At 35.9% G+C, this 20,530-nt stretch overlaps 1 protein-coding gene across 6 annotated transcripts in view; it reads right to left on the bottom strand.

The window, feature by feature from the left end:
* AGTPBP1 (ATP/GTP binding carboxypeptidase 1) overlaps positions 1-20,530 on the bottom strand; it is a 65,377-nt gene that overhangs the window by 40,859 nt on the left and 3,988 nt on the right. For all 6 annotated transcript variants that reach the window (XM_056514273.1, XM_056514275.1, XM_056514274.1 and 3 more), the window contains exons 2-9: positions 12,491-12,623; positions 11,412-11,482; positions 4,146-4,276; positions 3,564-3,631; positions 3,084-3,147; positions 2,569-2,715; positions 2,189-2,320; positions 269-362 (exon numbers count right to left, since the gene is read on the bottom strand). In XM_056514273.1, the coding sequence (XP_056370248.1) occupies positions 269-362; positions 2,189-2,320; positions 2,569-2,715; positions 3,084-3,147; positions 3,564-3,631; positions 4,146-4,276; positions 11,412-11,482; positions 12,491-12,623 (840 nt within the window). The remainder of the gene's footprint in view (positions 1-268; positions 363-2,188; positions 2,321-2,568; positions 2,716-3,083; positions 3,148-3,563; positions 3,632-4,145; positions 4,277-11,411; positions 11,483-12,490; positions 12,624-20,530) is intronic.

Genomic DNA, 20,530 nt, shown 5'->3' with positions numbered 1-20,530 from the left:
TAGGGTTAACCACTGTACAGTTTCCATGCAGGAATATAGGAAATTTTAAAAAACTGTTATTATTTTCCCGGACTAGACATTCAAATATTTCGTGTTACTTTACTGGGGAAAATTAAAGTCTCTCGTACTTGTGGTACTCCTTTCTATCTCCCTTCACTTTAAATATTAATTGCATTTGATTTCTCCAATATTATTTTTAATTTACAAGTAAGTTTTGAAAAAACATACAAGGTTTTACCATATAGTATATTTAAGAAATCTTACTTACTTCATAAGGCTAGTGTTCTTTTTACTAAAAGGACCAATGATCTTAAACAGCAGTTCTACTACTCCATTCTTTCCCAGAGATACTGCATTTACAGCTGGAAGTTAAAAGCAACCCATTTTAATATAATGAAAGCAAAATAAAAGATCAATATACTCAAAACTAAAATTCACACAAGTTAATTTTGAAGTACAAAGAATTCCAGACATTTTTGTCCCTTAAGACCTACAGTGACAAGCAGACACTACTCTGCACATAATTAGCATGATGATCCTATCCTGATAGAACTTGGAAAAGAAGAAAACTTAATTGTCACTTTTAAATAAAGCCACAAACTAATTCTGATGAAGGCTTCTGCTTTCTTTGTTACTAAGATACAACTTTTTCTTTAGAGAAATTCACACTTGATTGAAACAGTAGGTTTTCTAAAATTTCAGTTTCTATGACTTGTTGCTACCCTTCAGTATTTGGACAAACAGGTATATTCACCAGGATTTGAAATCCAAGAGTCTACTATAAAATTTTAAAATGCCAATATAGTATAGTTTTCCTGAACTACAATTTATGAATATATGTTCTCAGGACAAAAAAAAAAAATAAAAAAAAAATAAAGAAATCTATTTGAAAGGAGGAAAATGAAAACAAACTATGCGAAGACCTATGTTAGAGAAATATGTGCTTAAAGTGTGTATCTGAAATCCAACAGCCAACTGAAAATACAAATTGCTAATACAGGCAAGAAATTCCATTCCTGACTGAATTTACCGGTATGTTCTCCTAACAAACTAGGAAGAGACAGCCAAGAATTTACTCCAACATAATAAATGCTATTATCACTGTAGAATTTAGTATGTGAACCCAGGTGGCAATTTCATCATCATTAGCAGGAACATCATACCAGAATCCAACTGAAGTTAGGACTTATTCTAATAGTAACTGCACACAAACTTGAAGAAGTACTACTCATCAGAAAATTACAAACTACTATTTCTTTTCATAAAGAGAGAGGAACACAGAAAAATAGAACTGATCTAAGAAGTCAAATTAGAGACTCAGTCACATTTTCAAGATGAAGCAAGTTTTCACATAAGCAGTGTAACTAATGTAACTATCTCTATCAGACTTTTCATTTTAGAAGCATTTTACCTCACTGTCAGGCAGCTCAACAGAAATAAAGCTTCCATGTTTTGAAAGTACTAGGACTTTATTAATTATAGCTGCTCATGTGAATGACCTGAAAACATAATCTTACAGATTATCAAATCAGTTCTCTGGGGGAAACACATGGCCATGTTTCCATTTTCTAGCACTTAAATAAAAAGATTAACAACCATTTCAAGCTCAAATGAAAAAAATTAAGAGCATCTAACTGACAGTAGAGATACAGAAAGAACTACACTATTTTCATCAACTTCCTACTGCCTGCCCAAAGAATTGTCTTCTTGTGGAAGACTATTAGTCCAATAGTGAAGAGTGAAGCTCTTGAACAAAAGGTAAGAAAAAGGTTGAATTAATAAATAATTACGTTAAATTGATTTTTTCTGTGTTAACCAAGTTTTAAATAGGTAATAAAGAAACAAAAAAAACCATGAGAAATAAAAAACATGAGAACGAATAATAAAGAGAAGAATTATTTAACTGTTAGTGCTTATGCAAGCAAAATGTTAGCATATCTGGCTTAGAGCTTTAAATATGAGCTTTTATGCAAATTAGATGGCTCAAAATTCCATGCATCCAATAGCACTGATGAAAAAAAATTTTTTCTAGAATTTAAGCATTTTGAAAACATAATGAGAAAATTCTCAGGAAAAAAACAGTTTAAATAACTAAGATTAAACAAGCACTTGGAGTTAATATTTTAACCTTATCTAGATAAAATGCTTTATACACATAGAAAAGAAAATAATTTTCTGCAATACTTACAGCTGGTTGAATAAACTCTTAATACTTGAAGACATGGCAATACTAGCCTGTGGTTCTGTAAATTATGCTTCACTAAATTCAACGATGTGCTCAGGACACCGCTTATTCTTGCTTTCATGCCAATCTTCTTGTCTGACATCAAAGAAACACAAGACTAATCACATTAATTTTGAAATTGTTAAAAAAATATAAGTTAAATGTCTGAATTCTTCGACTGATGTGAATTCTGCTTATCTACTTTCCATCACTCTTTCCTCTCCTCTAATTTACTCCCTTTTTTTCTTCTCTACCAATTCTGAGTATGTGGATGCTTGCACAATAACAGAAAAAAATTTCTAAGTTTCAATTATAAAACTGTAATTATTAAGCCATAGTATCACCTTTTTGACCAATTTTTGCAAGAAGGGTATGAAGAAGCACCATTAGTTCTTCATTTGGTGGAGAGTCTTTGCTGGCAGTCAAAAGCAGCTGTAACAAGATCTGTGTCCCTCCTTTGGTGACTACGACACCTGCTCTCCGACCACCACCTGGAAATTATAATTGAGCTGATACATCTACAGCCAAAGAACAATTAAATATCTCAGATACAGTTATCATGAAGTCAGTCTTTAGAACAGCAGTATTTTCTTTATACGTGACTGCACTATGCAAGAACATGACAGACTTACACTTATAGCAACATAAACTATTGTGTAAGATTATTAGAAAGGTAACTTCACTCTTTATTTTAATTCTGCATATGCTTCAGAAAACAACAACAACAAACAAAAAACAAAACAATGATCATTTACAAAAAACCCAACAACAATAAAAAGTAACTAGTGAAAACAAATAAAAAATATCTGAAAAAGAAAGCGTAAGTATAATCATATATTATTCCTTAATGAAAACTTACCAACAGAGACTACCTCAATGAGAATATTCAATATATTTAGAATAGTTTGAAGATCTCTTGTATTCTGCAACAAAAAAGAGAAATCTGTGTTTAACATAGCAATCTAACACAATGGTTTGGATACTTAAAGCTAGGAGGCCACCACAAAATCAAGTAGAACCTCGGATGTATACATGTAGCAACCACCCCACTGTGCAGCCCAAATTAACCACAAAACCAATTAAAACACATTTTTTAGTATGGGATGTCAATTAGAACTGATAGGTGACAAGCAATTCCTTGAATATCTAAATATAAGGGAGAGAAATTCACAAGTACGTTACTTTAAGATAGCATTGACTCAGAACAACAGAAGTTTTGAAGACTCCATAGGATAACAATATATTTCATAACACAAATATAATAATAAATATATACATTTCATAATGATAAAATGCAAATACAGTGAACCTATAACCACAAAAATTAGAAAGATTTTACCTCTAGGGTTGACAGAATAACATCTATTCCAGTAGAGCCCTTAGATGTAATCTCTTTCCTGGTTTTTTCTGTCAGAGAAAAAGATGAATACTGGTTTACAGAAAAAAGTATGTTATCATCTACAGATTGACAAGAAAATTTACACTGAAAATAATAAAACTTATTTAAAAATGCATATACGTATATAGAGCTAAGTAAAAAACTTACACAATTTTAAAACTAATTTTTGTTTTTAAGTGTTCAACAACCTTGTGATGGCCCAGAAAAAAGGAAAGAAAAATATCAGTAAGAAAGCTGCCTTCCAGATACTTCTACTTTTCATTTATATATACAGACAGACACATACATATGAAGTGAATTATTACTTAAATTACAGCTATTTGACAACACAAAATGGACTCAGCACTACCAATACTATACTAGATACATTAAACATGGTCTTAAACAGATGTTTTCAACAATCAGTGACAAAAACAGATGGATAATCAAGTTCGCTAAACAAAAACTTAAGTCCAAGGCTGGAGACACAAGAAGTAAGGGTCAAAAAGGAAACTACTAAAATCACAAAGCTTAGATAATTACCTTGACTCTGGACCATATGAAGGATCTTTGAGGTAACATATCTGGCATTGTCTGATTCTCCTGATACACAGCCCACATTGATCTTCTCCAGCTGTGACAGTAGGGATGAAGTCCGAGAATTGGCAGGAACACTACAAGAAAGACATGATTTTTCCATCTAAATCAGAGAAAAAAGCTCCTAACAACAGAAACTCGATGCTAGAGTACTGGCTGTAGCTAATTCACTTCTGGATTCCATCTGGATTGGAAAACAGTCTTAATTCTCAATTCTGGCAAATTTATAGATTTTGCAAAGCCTGCACTGCAGCAGATTAATTGTATGCAACAGCATCTCCAAGGGTAACTGTGAACAGGGAAATAGGTTGCAGCAAATAAGTGCAGCTATAAGTATAAATGTTGTTCATCTATGTCATCCGGAGTGACTTATATTTAATGATTTCTGTTAAGTGACCGGATACCGTATCAAACCTGCCATTCAAGGAAAAACTGGCTACAAACAGTCCAAAAGAGTGTGTGTCTTATGGGATGGCATTTCAGAAAAGGAAGAAAAGAATGTCATTTGTGAAGCAAGCAAACTAGCACACACCAGCTGAAGAAAAAAACTTATGAAGGCTTCCAGAATTATCATTCAAGTTTGGATTCATTTTGAATGCAAGGGTATTTTGGCATGCTGTCAAGGGTTTATGATGGTTGCAGGCAAGGCACCCTCCAAGGCCACTCACTCCCTCACTGCCCTCTGCAGCCAGACAGAGGAGAAAAGTTTTAACAAAAGCTTCACGGATTGAGATAAGGACTTTGAGAGATCACACACCAAATACATTCGTGGGCAAAACAGGCTCAACTTAGAGATGTGAAGTGAATTTATTACTGACAAAATCAGAGCTAGATAATCAGAAGTAAAATAATTCCTTAAAAACAGCTTCCTGCCACCCCTCCCTCCTTCCAGCTCTGTCTCCTCCTCCAGCAGTGCAGGGAGACAGGGGATGGGGCTCATGGTCAGTTCATCACCTGAGGCTTCTGCTGCTGCTCAGGGAGAGGAGTCATTCCCCAGCTGCACCATGGGGTCCCTCCCACAGGAGACAGTTCTCCATGAACTTCTCCAATGTGAGTCCATCTCATGAGCAACAGCTCTCACTGACCTGCTGCAGGGCGAGTCCATCCCATGGGTAGCAGTCCTCCCAAACTGCTTCAGCCTGGATCCCTCTTTTACAGGATACAAATCCTGCAAGGACAGGCTGCTCCAGCATGGGGCCTCTCCTGGGCTCACAGACTCCTCTGTGCATCCACCTGTTCCAGCAGGGGCTCTCTGTGCTGCAGGTGATCTCTGTATCCCCATGGACCTCCGTGGCTGCAGGGGCACAGCTGCCTCACCCTGGGCTGTCTGCTCCAGGGGCTGCAGGGGAATCTCAGCTCCAGTGCCTGGAGCACCTCCTGCCCCCACCTGCACTGACCTTGGTGCCTGCAGAGTTGTTCCTCTCACATGTTCTCACCTGCTCTTCTCTGGCCACAATTACATCTGCACAGTAACCTTTCTCTTCTCTCATCTCGTATCTGTTATTACAGGAGTGTTACCACCATTTCTGACCGGCCCAGCCTCGGCCAGTGGCAGGTTCATCTTTGGAGTCACCAGGGACTGGCTCTGCCAGACGTGGGGGAAACTTCCAGCAGCTTCTCACAGAAACCAACCCTGCAGTCACCCCCCGCTATCAAAACCAGCAAACCCAATACTCCTGCCAACAAAACACTGCCTTGAAAATGTATTTGAGTATAAGACACCACTTCAGGCATTTGTATAGACAGATAGATTACAAAGAAAGAATTGCTCTAAATGTTTATTCTAAACAGAGTCAGTATAGAAACTGTTTGATTTGTCCTATACTTTTAGATCATAACAATTATTCAGAATAGTTTTGAGATTCACATTCCTACATGTCTGTAATTTTTAAACATGGTTAATATTTTAACTGCAGTCATCAATTAACTACAGGAAACTATGACTTCCATGCATTGACTACCTTGGCTTTTCATTCATAACATTACAGTCCTACAATAATTCATTTTATACACACTATAAAACTAAAGACTACAATAGTAGCTTTATGACTACAGTCAGTTTTCTTTAAAACAATGAGGAATTACTACTCCTTGATTTATATCTTACACCTGTGTAAAGGTTTCACACTTAACTCTACTAAAATGTTAAAATCAGGGGAAAAGTTAGCTGAGGGCAAAAGTTATACTGCCAAGAAAGCAAGATGATGTAAGAGCTGCACAGGAAACTGCTTCCACTACTCTCACTTTTCCACACTGACATTTAAATGAGAAGTATAGCCAAAAATCAATTTCAGATTACAGATGATACTTACAAGCTGATAACAACAGGAATAAGAAATTTTTATATTAATTATAGCTCTTAAATACAAGTAATTTTATATTGTGAAGTAAGCCTATCGCCTTCTCAGGTATTTACTAGACTTTGATTTAGTTTTTTAAATTTTTAATTTTTTTTTAAATATTAAAAATTTAATTATTAAAGTTTAATTTTTTAAAAATTAATTATTTAAAATCTAAATTAAATCTTTCTTGGATGCTGAAACATTAATTTCCTTGTGTAAGTAAAGCATAATCACTCCAATCCTCTCTCATAATCTATTATCATGCTGAATAGCATAAAGCCATTATTGTTTGTATAAGCTTTGTTTCACTTATTTCTGCTTCTCTGTTTATCTGCTGAACTTGAAATGCTTCAAAATTGGCCCAGTATTGTAATGAAATCCACAAGCTCTGTTGATCCAGTACATAAACTGACCAACTTATATAGGATGTTATCTTCACCAGCTCCACAACCAGAAAGAGTCCAGCTAGCCCAGATATAAGCTGATGTGTAAGCAAACCGCTGCTTCAACTCGTGCGTGTGCGTATCACTTCCACTGTGGTATTCCATTGGTCCCACAATGAAACTGATGTACTTAAAGCTGAAAATAGCCCAAGAAAGCAAAGATGATGCTCAGGAGGAATAAGACTTAGACTAAGACTAATAGCAGTAGCAGTAGTATAATAGCAATAATAAAAACAATAAGAACAATAATTTTTAAAAAGTTTTTTGCAAGTATAAAATTCATTTATAGGCATTAAATGTCTATAGTCATTTACAGGCATTAAAAAGCAAACCTGCTTTTTGACTGGTGCAGCCTGGAAAATTCAAGCAACACTGACACACAGAAGCTATTTACCATGTATAGGAAGCTGTAATTTAACATAACTCCTCTGTAGTTAGTAAAAGCTTTAAAAGGTTTAGGTAGGGTAAATGATTCTCAGTACTGAGTATGACTACATAAGTTCTAAGATTTAGAATTATAATCTCCTCCTGTGGACAGAGTTTCTATCAACAGCAGTAAGTGCTTATCACAGCAGAGGTGTCTTTAAAACGGTTTTAGGCTGTTCATCTTGTAAAAAGTCTTTCAACATAAATACAGCTATCTACTTTTCATGTCTTCAGTACACACAATAAAGCATCCTTAAAAATTAACACCAGCCAAAGCTGAAATTCAAATGAAGTCCTGATTTCCTCTTAGTTACGGCTGAGTTTTCTTCTTAAAATAAGAATTACGCTCTTATTTACCAATATTCTACACTAATCTACACAGTGGTTATAAAACTATTTGGCAGTTTTCAATGTCTGCACAGTATATCAGAAAGACCATAGGAGAGGAATTACAGCAGCCATCCAGACATACAGCATCAGTCAGTAACACTGCTGTGACCACTCATTTACCCCAGAACAAAATATAAGTACAAGTTGTAATGAGATTCTACCATATTTGTAATGTAAACCATTCAGCATCCAAATCTAGAAGACAGTTCTAGCACTTCTGTCTAGAAGACAGAAAGGCACCATAGAATTCAGTATTTTCAATCCCAAAACAAAAAACAATCAGAATAAACTCTGTCCTGTCAGAGGTATGTTTTCTCTCAAGCTGCCAATATTGCAGAATCTCAAATAAATGCCCTGAAGACTGTGGCCAAACTTTCATGGTGACCAGACACAGACACAGTAGAGGCCAAAGACTCAAGAGGAAGAGCCGAGACTTTCCCATGCTTGGACTGTGAAGGCATAAAAGCCCAGGGGTTCCTTTGTTGGTGGTTGCTCCTAGGGGGTACCAGCTCAAGACACTTCTGTGTTACTGCACGGTGAGTAATTCGGTTTGTAGGAGACATTGAAGACTTTGCTAAAGGAAACCTGGGTCAAACTGGTACAAATGCAATGAAGACCAGTCTCAAGAATTCTGACTGGAGTATCCAATATAAATTTGAGTCATCACCCGTCTAACTATGGTTTCTACTAGTCAAAAGCCATTGTCAGAAGGAACGGGATGACTCAGACTGACCTCACACACCAACATGCAGCTGTCCAGATCTCCAGCTGCAGTGAGTGCCTCAGCTTGTCACCGATGCTGGAGGGCAGCAAAGACAATATGAGACTAGTTTTCCTACAAAGTAAAGAACCCTCCTGGCTATTAGGAATGACATTTTTTACCCCATACATTCTAAAGCCTCCTTATAAGAGCACTCTGTCACTAAGGGTTACGTAGAGTCTCTACTATCTTTAGTCACCGAAAAACACAACTAAAGAGCAGCAGAAGAAACTTCGTAACACCATAAAAACTATTCTCTTCAGAACACCAGAGCTGCTCTTCATGACATACATATGCCAAAACAGTTCCTGATGATCTGCAAAAATGATTCAATAACCAAAGGCAATTCATTCTCTGTATCCCTATATTTGAAGGGCTTTCTCCCTGAAGTTTACTATTGTCAGTTCAGGCACTTTGTACTATAAATGCAACTGCCCTTTACCTTTCCAGTGACATAGCTCTCTAAGCACAGTATCTTGTACATATTCCCATCAAATATTCTTAACCATTTTTGGCATTTCACAAGAGTATTTTGAAATAATTTGGCCCTCCAGTAGTTTTGCAGAGCTTTTGAGCTTCAAGTTGCCTGTAATTTTAATAACTTTTTTCTCTTACAGATCATTAGTAAAAAAACCAGAGTATTTCCCACCATAAGCTATAACCAGAGAGCATATCTAGTAGTAAATTGTGCACCATATCATTCTGACAGCTATCAACTACCACTGATCTAGTATGCAGTCAGTGCTCCACTCTGTCCAGAGATAACCAATAATTATTATTCTCTGATAGATTTACACTTTCTTTTAGCTGATCCAGTACAGTTCACATCTCCACAGGCAGGAAGCTCTTTCTTCATCCCACATTCAAACGCTACAGTTCAAAATGCCCCTCACACCACCACTTTGCCTGCAATAAAGGAAGCACCCCTTTCTTTATGTCAACTGCTACCAAAACTTAAACACAACTCTAGCTAACCAGAGAGCTTTGTGGATTTCCTCCTTCTCTGGTCAGGAAAGCCACAAGAGGATAATAAGGAAGTATGCCCAGACAGTGAAGAGCAGAGGACTTCGGGGTTCACACTCAACAAGAAAACACCTTCCCAAAGAGAGATTCCTCACTACAGGGACATGATTTAAGCATTTAAATTCTGACCATGAAAACGTGCTAGATTCACAATCCTTCATTACTCACTGTATACCACTTTCACTATGCAAATGCTAAAACACATCATTGTAGCTTTCTACGTGCCTACCCACAATGAGAAACATAAATCTAAGTCACGGCTTTTCGTAAAAATTAAATTATCTTAGAATGGTTTTTGCCTATTCACCTTGCAAGAAGCCTTAGAAAACATAATAGTCAAATGAAGGATGTCATCAGTTTCTCAACTGTACCTACTTCCTCTGAAACTGCTGTTTGCAGTCACCCAGTACACAGATGTATAAGGGAGTTCCTTCTTCCCCCACAGTAAACAGATCTGCATTTTGGCACGTTACCATGAGCCTTTAAAACCTATTTTAAAACAGGTGCGCTTCTCATGAGTTTGTTCAGATTTTATTCCAACACAAGTAATTTCAAACTAAGTGGTTTCTCAACCACTTCTACAGTTCCCAAGCAATCATTAGAGAGCTGATACTTCTGATTAGTTCATAGCTATCTCTGTACACAGAGTCACCATAAGTTATTCACAATTTAGGCAACAACTGTTTTGAATTGCAGGAATGGAAACTTCCATTTTGTCTCCAAGTAAAGAAAAATAAATGGCACTTAAGTAGCAACTCTGTAAACATCTAATATTCTTTATGATAGTACATTTTATGCATTATAACTCGTAGTATTTTCAAGAATACTCATTGATGACAGAGAGCTTGCTTGGCTTATCACAATGCCTAAGGGGCTAGTCTACCAGAAGAACAAAACATAAGAGGTTTTTTACCATTTCTTTTATCTACCCCTCATAAAAACAGGAAAAACCAGTCTGATATCAATCCCAACCTTGCTCCACCCGAAGTCAGCAAAAGGATGATTCTACATACAAGAATTTAAAGTCAAATTTTAAAAAGATTTCAAGATACAAACGTAATTCATAGTAGAGCATGTTCTTCATGAAAATTCACCTCCTCACACAGAAAATGACTGGTACTTCAAAAAATTAAGACTGGAGCCAAAATTCCCAATTTTGCTGACTTTACTTTTTTTAAAATCTGATCGGATGGCTTGATTTAACAGGGTTTAATCTGTGCTACCTTAAGAAAAAAGTAAGATTGAAAGTCTTTAGATAGTTTCCTGAAGCTCAACAGCGTTCCAGAGATAATCTCACAAATTTCTCAAATGTTAGCAAGTTCACATGAAGATAACAAACATAGCTTTTCAACCTTACATCTTCTGTATCCCAGTCTGAGTTGTCCTAGCTATGTGTTGCACTGCAAAATTGTTGCAGGATGACACACATCTCATGATAAATTCATGGCTTCTTACACAGTATTACAAACTTCTTTAATTCCTTCAGTAGAAATAATTTGCCAATATGTGCATAAAATTATGAAATTAAAATTTATTATGTATCTTATATTCGAACATGTCTAACACTAACTGAAAATCTAGATTTAAAAAGTTATTTATTAAATGTGAAGATATTTCCTGTTAATCAATACTGACTCCTTCAATGTTTCAGGACACCCATTTGCGCATCCCGACTAGAAGACCCATAATATGTATTTTATTTATCTTCATACTAAGAAGATAAAGATATTTCTACTAAGAAGATAAAGATATTCTTACAAAGATAAAGACTTTTTTCACAAATCTCAAATAGCTTGATGTTAAGAAGTGACTATGGTTTTAAATTTACCTTTTTTCAGATGGTATTTTTGCTTTGTTCATATCGGAAATATGATTCTTCAAATCACCATCTCTGACAGCCTGTAAGATATTAAACAACTACATATTATTGACATCTTTTGTTCTTTAGAAAAGAAATGTTGCCACCATACTGATGTCCCTTCACGAGAAATGCTAAATTAAGTTCATTCACATTGACTGCATTTCTCCACAATGTCATAAGCTCTTTTCCTGTCACACTCTTTGATCCAGCTTTAAAAATAAATTATCGCATTTTAAGTATGCAGTATGATTCTGCATTATAATTCAGGCCTACCAAAGTTCAGAAAGTCTGATTACAATAGAACAGAAACTTGTATCAGTCATTTACAAGATGTTATTTTCCTGTCAATGACAGAATTTTAGCTGAAGCCAGTAAATAGACTTTTTAAACTTACTTGACAATACTATGAGATGTCACGACCTACTGATTTCTGACTTCTATTTTATGTATCTACAGCATAACTAAGGCTAGAGGCACAGTGAGAAACATGGAGTATTTGATGTTCTTATTTAAGCAAGACCTCAACACATTCCTTGGACAGAAACTGTATCATGCCAAGGACTCAATTTTCCTATCCATCTAAGGACATAGTGTCCTCAGGACACACTGCTTCCTCAAATGGTGCCTCCAAGCAATTAAGGTTGCAGTCTACAGGACCATTAACTGAGCACCAGTACTTCCATCTGAGATCTACTATGAATGAGACAAATATTCTCACTGTGGAAAAAACTTGTCCTCAAAGAGAACAGTGGTTAATTTAAAGGTAGAAGATAGAGAGAAGGGGAAAAAGAATGTTCAAAAGTATGGGTGCTGAGAATGAGTAAGATAAAGCACATCTTCTCTTGATAAATGCAGGCAAGAAATTCAGCCAACTACAGACACACAGCTGCTCCCTCCCCCCATTCCCTTTTCCCCAAAGAAAAGTGTAAAAGCTCTCAAAAGTCCTTATTGTCCAGCACATAAAAATAATTAACTTTTTATTACTGGTAAAAAGACTAAAAGCCTTAAGCAGATGAAGTATACAACAGGCTTATTTCCAGACTTACCTGAATGCAGAATCTGTTCCCAGCAGCCAGGAAGAAAATGCTTCTGCTTTTCACCAGAATTCCAGCTTGACTCAAGTTAAGAGGTGTCCTAGCTTTGTCCAAGTACCCTTCAGGTGTAAACTCTCTTGAAACCCTTTAAACAAAAGAAATAGTTACAAGAGAAGAGCTCTATCCAACACATCACTGACAATTTCATGAATTACAAAGACTGGATTGTTCCAAACAAGTTGCAAGTCTTACTGGGTGGAAATCAGACCCCTGGATTCAAGTAACCAAGAGCTGTTTTGCTTGCAGCAAAAGTAGGACCCGCTGTCATGCAGATGATGAACAGTCTGCCAGTGCCAATAGTGTCCATATATTATTGTGTGCTGAACTGTTGTACAAGTGGAGCCAGCTACTGAGCTGAACCATCTTGAACTGCAAGGTCTTAGTTTGTTTGTCTAAATTCACCACAAAATATTTCAGTAAGCAGTAAAGTGCTTACTGATTCTCCAGGTCAAGGGGAAAAGTCAAGTAAAAAGGAAAAAGCACAAGAACAAAACCAAAAAAGATACAACAAAACTAAAAATGGATGAGAAGGAGCAGGGAAAAATGCACACAGTAGCAATCCAGAGAGTTGTGATGGGACATCTTTGCATACTAAAGTAAAAAGAAAAAGAAAAACAAAACAAAACAAAACAAAACAAACAAAACAAAACAAAAAAAAAAAAACAAAAAAAAAAAAAAAAAAAAAAAAAAACAAAAACAAAACAAAACAAAAAAAAAAACGAACAAAAAACCAAAACAAAACAAAACATAAGAAAAAACTATAACATTTGACTAGGTAATGCAAAAAAAAAACAACTTCCACATTAATTTAAAACTTTTAACAGTATCCTTATTTTGAATAAACACTTGATAGAAAACTAAAGACAGAAGGTGAATGAATTTACACATATTTTAATACCACTTGCCTTTCAGTGATTGTAGAGCAGACAAAATATTAGCATCAGTTCTGCTTGTAACAGACGAATGAGTGAATGAAAGCACTGCAAATTGGAGGGAAGTAAGAAGTGCTAAGTGAAACTCCAAGCCAATAAATGCTGGATTCTCTGCAATCTCCCTTTGCCTTTTCACCTTCCCTGTGAAATGCTATCTCATTCATCCTCCCATCTAGACAGGGGAAACAGGCAGACTTTACAAGATCAGAAAGCTGCACTGTAAGAATTGCTGTAATAATGCCATCAACAAATTAAATGGTCTGCATGAAGTTACATATAATTTTGAAATTTTCCTTTCTCCTCATTAAAGCACATATTTGCCTCACTCCTAGGTGAATTCTTTGTCACTGAACCACTGAGTCACCTTCTCTGCTGATTCAGCTTTACAATACCTTGAAAACATGACACTCACTGACAAAGTTCATGCAAAAGCAAAGAGGATAACCCCTCCAATATTTATCTTTCATATAAGGTTTTGGCGTATGCCAAAATATGAGAAAACCATGGAATCCATGGAATTCCTAGACCTTGGATAAATAATCTAACCACAAAACCACGCTACCAAATGTCAAGAACAACCACAAAGCAATCTTCTTTTGCTCAAAACAATGAAATGAAAGAAATAAAGAAATGAACTTGCACTGTTTCATTCAGACCTCATATCCAGACTGTTAGGCATTACTGGGAGTACCTACAGAGGACTTGTAAGAACTTAATCTTCCTGAATATTAGGTTTACACACACACATATATATACGTATGTACGTACAAGAAGAACACCAAGATGCTCAGCCCCTCCAAGGCAGAAATAATTCTGCCAGAATTATTAGTCAGACATTATAACAGGATTCAGAGGGGATTTTACTGACAGAAGTTCTAGGGCTCCCAACATAAGAAGGATGTGGACTGACTTACTGGAGTCCAGAAGGGGGCAATAAAAATGACTGGAGCAATGGAACAATTCTCTTATAAAAAGAAAGACTGAAAGAGTTGGGACTCTTCACCCTGGAGATGAGAAGGCTCTGGGGAGACCTTAGAGGAGCCTTCCAGCACCTAGAGAGAGCCTACCAGAAAGCTGGATAGGGACTTTTTACATGGGCCTGCAGTCATAGGACAAGAGGCAACAATTGCTTCAAACTGAAAGGAGAAAAGTTTAGGTTAAATGCTAGGAAGAAAAAACACATAATCACCATTACAACAGTTTAGTGCTGAGCATTTCTGTTGTCATTTTAATAAAATTATAGTTGAAAGAAATTCTTATAAATTAAACACACAATAATGTTGCATCCAAGGCTCAAAACTTTATTTTAACCAACAGCACCTCTACCCTCATGTTAGGTTTTTCTTTCTCACTGAAACTGGCAGACATCTGATCTCTGAAAACCATGGAGAGTTTTCATGCTAAAATTCTGCTACTAAAACTTTCTCTTAGGGACAATAAGGATAATCTCTCTGTTACTGAAGGTGAACAGCATTCTCAATTTACATAAACAGAATTCACACGTTCAATTGACCAAAATACTTTAACACAGAACACGCCTGCCTTGGAAGCATAAATGTAATTTAAAAAAAATTTCAATTACTTTTGCACTTTCTTTACTTAAAAACCTCTTGTCCCTCAAGAAACCAGCAAGACCAAACTACCACACACCAGAAAACCAACCAAATAATAATAAAAAACTCCCACAAACTCCCAACAAAAACAACAAAAATAGACTACTTCACAGAGCCAGAGATGTCTGATTTTTTTCCATGGCTAATACAAGGATTTTCCTGCAGAGCACTTTTTAATTATATTCCAAAAAACAGTTCTTTCCAAGAAAAAACATAAAAATCATAATCAAGTATAGATATAGAAAGTTTATAGAAAGTGTTCTACTTGCACTATATTCTCTTAAGTTTTTCTTTTCCAGAAAATTATTTTCTTAATAAATATTATATAGAAAGGCATATTTTTTGAGTCTATTCAATATATATTAAAACATGGTATCTTGTTATCATAAATAGGGGAGTTTCCAAAACCACACATCAAATCATACTTATCAAGAGAAAAACCAAATTTTAACTTTTTTATGTCTATCTACCACAATAGCTCTGCAAAACCTGTAAGATCGTTCATCTATACATATATATATTTCTGTACTTTTCTTTGTATCCAAACCTTGGTGCAATCCTACATATTTCAAAGCCAAAGCTCCAACACCACTTTTGATTATCAAGGAGCTACTAATTTGAAAGGTGAAAAAAAACTAACTCTGAACAAGTCTGCAGCAACTAAGTTATTATTTTAATTTGTAGTTACTTATCAGATAGCGCAAGCAAGTAGCTGAACAAAATCTTTGGCAAATGCTACAGTACAAAAAAAGGAAAATTAGTACTCAAAAAAAATAAAGGAGTACAAAATCTCAGGTGACAGAATAGTGTCAAAACACAACACATTAAAAATTAAATAGAAAAACCATAGGTATGAACTAAGAAAACACATAATTATTTTAAAAGTCACAAATGCTATGCAGATGAAAATCTATCTTGAAACCGTGAAGGTGGTTGCATTCTGGGGTGCTTCCAAAAGCACTTCTACCTCTCACTGAAGTACATGTGAGCTCCCCCAGTTCGGTGCAGATTAAATCATAAGCAAATGCACCTTTCATAGTATCTCATTTCATGCATCCCAAAGTCTCAGAAGCTGTTCATGGGTCAAAATATTATTTTTTAAAGTATTTATAAGTCTGTTTAAAGAAAACCATATAAAAAGACTTCTGCATTCTTTCTGCTCTAGGCAAGCTTATTTCCAAAATACCACTTGAAGTTTACATTTTTAAACATTGAAGTAATTGTTTGCAAGAACAGACTATTTACCTAACTGAATTTACACTTGTAGGAATTTGCTCCGTGTTAAAAATTTATGATAATCAGCAACACATGGCAGCAAGTGTCGTGATTTCTGTAACAACAGCAACCTACCCAAAAAGCTTTTCGAGAGCAGATAAACACCATTATAACCAACGTTCCAAATAAGGCAACAGCACACAAATAACACACCATACAGAAATGAGCAGTATGTTACCTAACATTACACAAAATAATTATTCATCGGGACAGCAAGATATTCTTCCACTGACAGCAGTAAGAAATGGCCACTGCTAATAATACAGTGGTGCAGTCTCCTCCATCTCATCCTCTTGCACCATAAGGAGAACTGCCCATTTGCAAAAGTCTCAGCTACCTTTTCTATTTAATCCCTCACTTTTTCATACCTAACATATTATTTTCCAGTTCAGGGTCTCAAATGACAGCTTATATATTTTTGAAAAAATGGTTGGCCATGGGTTGTTTTTTGGGTTTTTTTTTCAAGTGTGCAGCTCTATTTTAATGCCATACAAACTAGCAAAATTATTACATGTGAACAATTTCCTTAATAAAAACATGACCCCCAATGTTAGGTAAAAAAATCTCACAACCTATTTGGAGATGCTGGAGTTATTTGTACAAACTGCTTTATATTCCAAAAGCTCAATCCAAAGAACAATCCATAAAAGCTTTTGTTACCTATAAACCATTCTAAAAATCTGGGGAAATCCTTCAATCTTCACAATTTAAGTTTCAAGATGACAAACACTACATTGTACTCAATCACAATCCAGTAAACAGAACCATATACATAAAGAATTGTAATTAATGTGGTAGTGAGAATATGTTTCCTGAAGTTGACTATTCCTAACCCAGTTCCTGAACCTTTACAAGCACTGGTAAACAAAAACATATTCCTCCTCCATGCCAAATCTTACACTGTGTTTCATAGGAATTAAAGTCCTAGTCAGTAGCCCAGAGCAAGTCAATTATCAAGACCAGCTGCTCTTTTAAATTGAATTTTAAAACAGGATGGAATGGCATTGAGTACACACTGAACAGCTGTCTCTTCCTAAGATCTTTATATACAGCAGTACAAAAAGTTTTAGTGCCATCAAAGTATTATAATATACCTAAAAGTACCTTAGAAGTATTTCTTCAATGAGAGAAGGTTTGTTCAAGACAGTAAAAAAACTAGAGATACTTTTCTCCAAATGTAATTTATTACTTTATACAGAAATAACAGAAAATAATCCCTTATGTAATGACTACCCAACTCCTCTAAGCAGAAAAAAACATGATGCTTTTGGTGGAAGAGTGTCTAATTCATAAATCTAAACCAAAAAAATGAAATGGCTGACAACCTTCACTAGTCAAAGAAAAAATACATCTGAAAATCAGTTACTGCCTTTCCCTTATGCCATTTGCTATAAATATTTATAGTAGGGAGTAAAAAAGTCAGCTGATTAGCTTACCTGTTGCTGCATTATAGCAAAGTGATGACTTTTTGATGTGACTAGATAAACTGCAGCATATAATCAGACATTCAAAATGACATATAAAACTTCACAGATGACTGAAGCACTTAAGTTCTTACAGCAGGCTGCCAACTATGTAATGAAGCCATTACCACCAGTCCACATGACTGTGAAAACAAAGTCTCACAAAAGTAGCCAAAAAAGCCAAGCAAGCAAGCAAGCAAGAAAAGCATTTGCCAGGAAAGGAGCAGAATAAAACACCAGTACTTTATTTCTTGCCTGGAAAGAAGCTCCTAGAAAGTTACTGGCATTGCAAGCATAGGGTTACTTCAAGATATGACAAACTTGCTGTCATCAGGGTTACATAGTATCACATTCAAAGCTTACGTGATTTAAGCTGACAGAAATACTGCAAAAGTCAGCTACTTCTTGCCCAGCTGGCATAACCCTTTCATCAGGCAGAAGGTGAATGGCATGGGGGGGAGAAGGAAGCAATAAAAATAGCCAGAAGGAAAAGGACAACCACATTAGAAACTAAGTATTTCCCTACACCAAGAACTGAACAGGAACTGGAAAGCTAGGAACTTTTGTCAGCTCTTGGAAAAGCTTAATACAGTGGCAAATGTCAGAGGTGCTTTCTAGCACCTAAACCAGTGATTGCTCCTTTGGGTTACACTGTCTTGATGGTTTAGGTCAGTCTGTAAAAAATCAACACAAAGGTCTAAACTTCCTAGTTCACTGAGTAAAGCAAACCCTCAATCCTGATTTTAGTCCAGGAAAAAAAAAAAAAGTATAAATATAAAAATGAAAAATAATAAAATCCATGGTTCCATGCTGCAGATTTATCTACTCAAATATACTTTAAACCTTCAACCTCACTGGTGTGCAGAAACACAGTCATAACAACCCATAATGCCCTCAGCAACTTCTCACTTTCAAAATCTTTATTTGTACCATATAGCTTATGAAGTACACTTGGAACAATTAAAAGAGTATTACCTACCTTCAGCGTGCAAACCCCTGGACACCCTGTTTCTCAGAAATTTTAAGTTTTACAAAGGATGCAGTGAAACTTTTTATGGGCCTTGCAATACACTAAATGTTTTAGGGTGACATTTTCAGGACTGTTGCCTCTGCAGCTGTTGCAAAAGAAAGGAAGGATGTTTGGGTGCTCCCTCCTCTCCGCTACTTCCAAATGGAAACTGCATTTCCAAATGGAAACCATGCTGAATCATCCACGTATCCAGGACACACACTGGATAGTTCATAATCTTCTTGATGCTTAGCACAGGATATTGGACAGTTAAGCTGTGGATAGTGGCAGGGCCTGAAAACATACCCAGAGATACACTGCTGTTACAAATCTCTCCTAAGCACTCACACAAGCAGCTGCCTTGTTCAGCACTCTCACACTTACTCCGAGACACCAGACTTCCCCTCCAAGAGGGGTTCTTTAAGGAGTTTCAACACTTCAATTACTCCAGAGCCAGGGTGACTTGATTAGTACTCAGTGCTTCTGGACATTAGCAATTTGTATCACGGGAGCAATCTCCTAAGAGCAAGCAGCTCAGAGATACTGGAATTCAAGGAGACGTTTCAAATAACATATCAAGAGCCAAAAAACAGGTGATCCCCAGCTATGTCTAGCAGAGTATTGCCATGAATTTTAAAGACTGCAAAGTTTCTAATCATGAGACACACTGCTGACAAGCTGTTGAGTGAAAAGCTGAATGTCTTTCCTAAACTAAAACCTAAACACAAGGTGAAATAGCAAACTCCTTTTGTAAGCTAAAAAGGACTTCAGAGCCCTTCTCCTTTTTCTCTTTATATGTAGCTTCTTACACGTTAATTTCAGGGAACTTGCTCCTAGCAGCAGTAAGATAACTAATACTAATCTTCTGCCAAGAAAATTGAATGTTTTTCAAACTCAAAAACTCCAATTTGGCAAATAATCTGTGAACTCCTTGAACGTGAAAACTAAAACATGAGCACTGCCACCTCCAACACCTGAGCTGAAAGTTAAGACTGTGATCAGGTATCACTCCACACAAACATATATCAGATGTCACTTCACACATCACAACTACCCCTTGGTTTGAGATAATTTCCACCCTTTTTGAAAAAAACAAAGACAGAATTTTTTTTTTAATGAAACTTTTTTTAAAATAACTTCATTTATACTAGCATTAAAAAACAACCACTATAGTGAACTGAAACATCAGAAACCATATGTTAAAATTATCTTGACATTAAATAGAAAAATCTTCAGGAAAGGAGATTATCTTGTCAAGCCCAAGGCATACAAAGATATTCCAACACAGACTTGCTCTCACAACACACAGCATGAGCTGTAATTTCCAGAAAAATTCATTGGTCATAAGTATAATTTCAATGAAGGATTAACCAAAAGGTGGGGCTATCCCATCAGCAACATCTAGTCACTCGGTGTTACACAAAATACACTGCAAAACAGAGAAGCCTTTTCATGAAATATAACCTATAAAGGTAGGGCAGACACACAGTTCATTAAAGGAACATCATTCATGGGAATACACTCATTGGAGAGCTAATTTTCTAATGCTGGAAAAACTAATACACAAAGATCAACATTCACACCACAAGGCTATACAGAAGTTTCATGGTGTTTTTACACCATGCAGGTACAAAGGAATTCACTTTCTGCCTATACATACTATAGAATGCTTACTGCTCTAAACAACCATAACAGTTCGT

The sequence above is a fragment of the Oenanthe melanoleuca genome, chromosome Z (assembly GCF_029582105.1).
Source record: "Oenanthe melanoleuca isolate GR-GAL-2019-014 chromosome Z, OMel1.0, whole genome shotgun sequence".
NCBI classification, from domain to species: domain Eukaryota; kingdom Metazoa; phylum Chordata; class Aves; order Passeriformes; family Muscicapidae; genus Oenanthe; species Oenanthe melanoleuca.
This window is presented reverse-complemented; position numbering and strand designations above follow the sequence as displayed.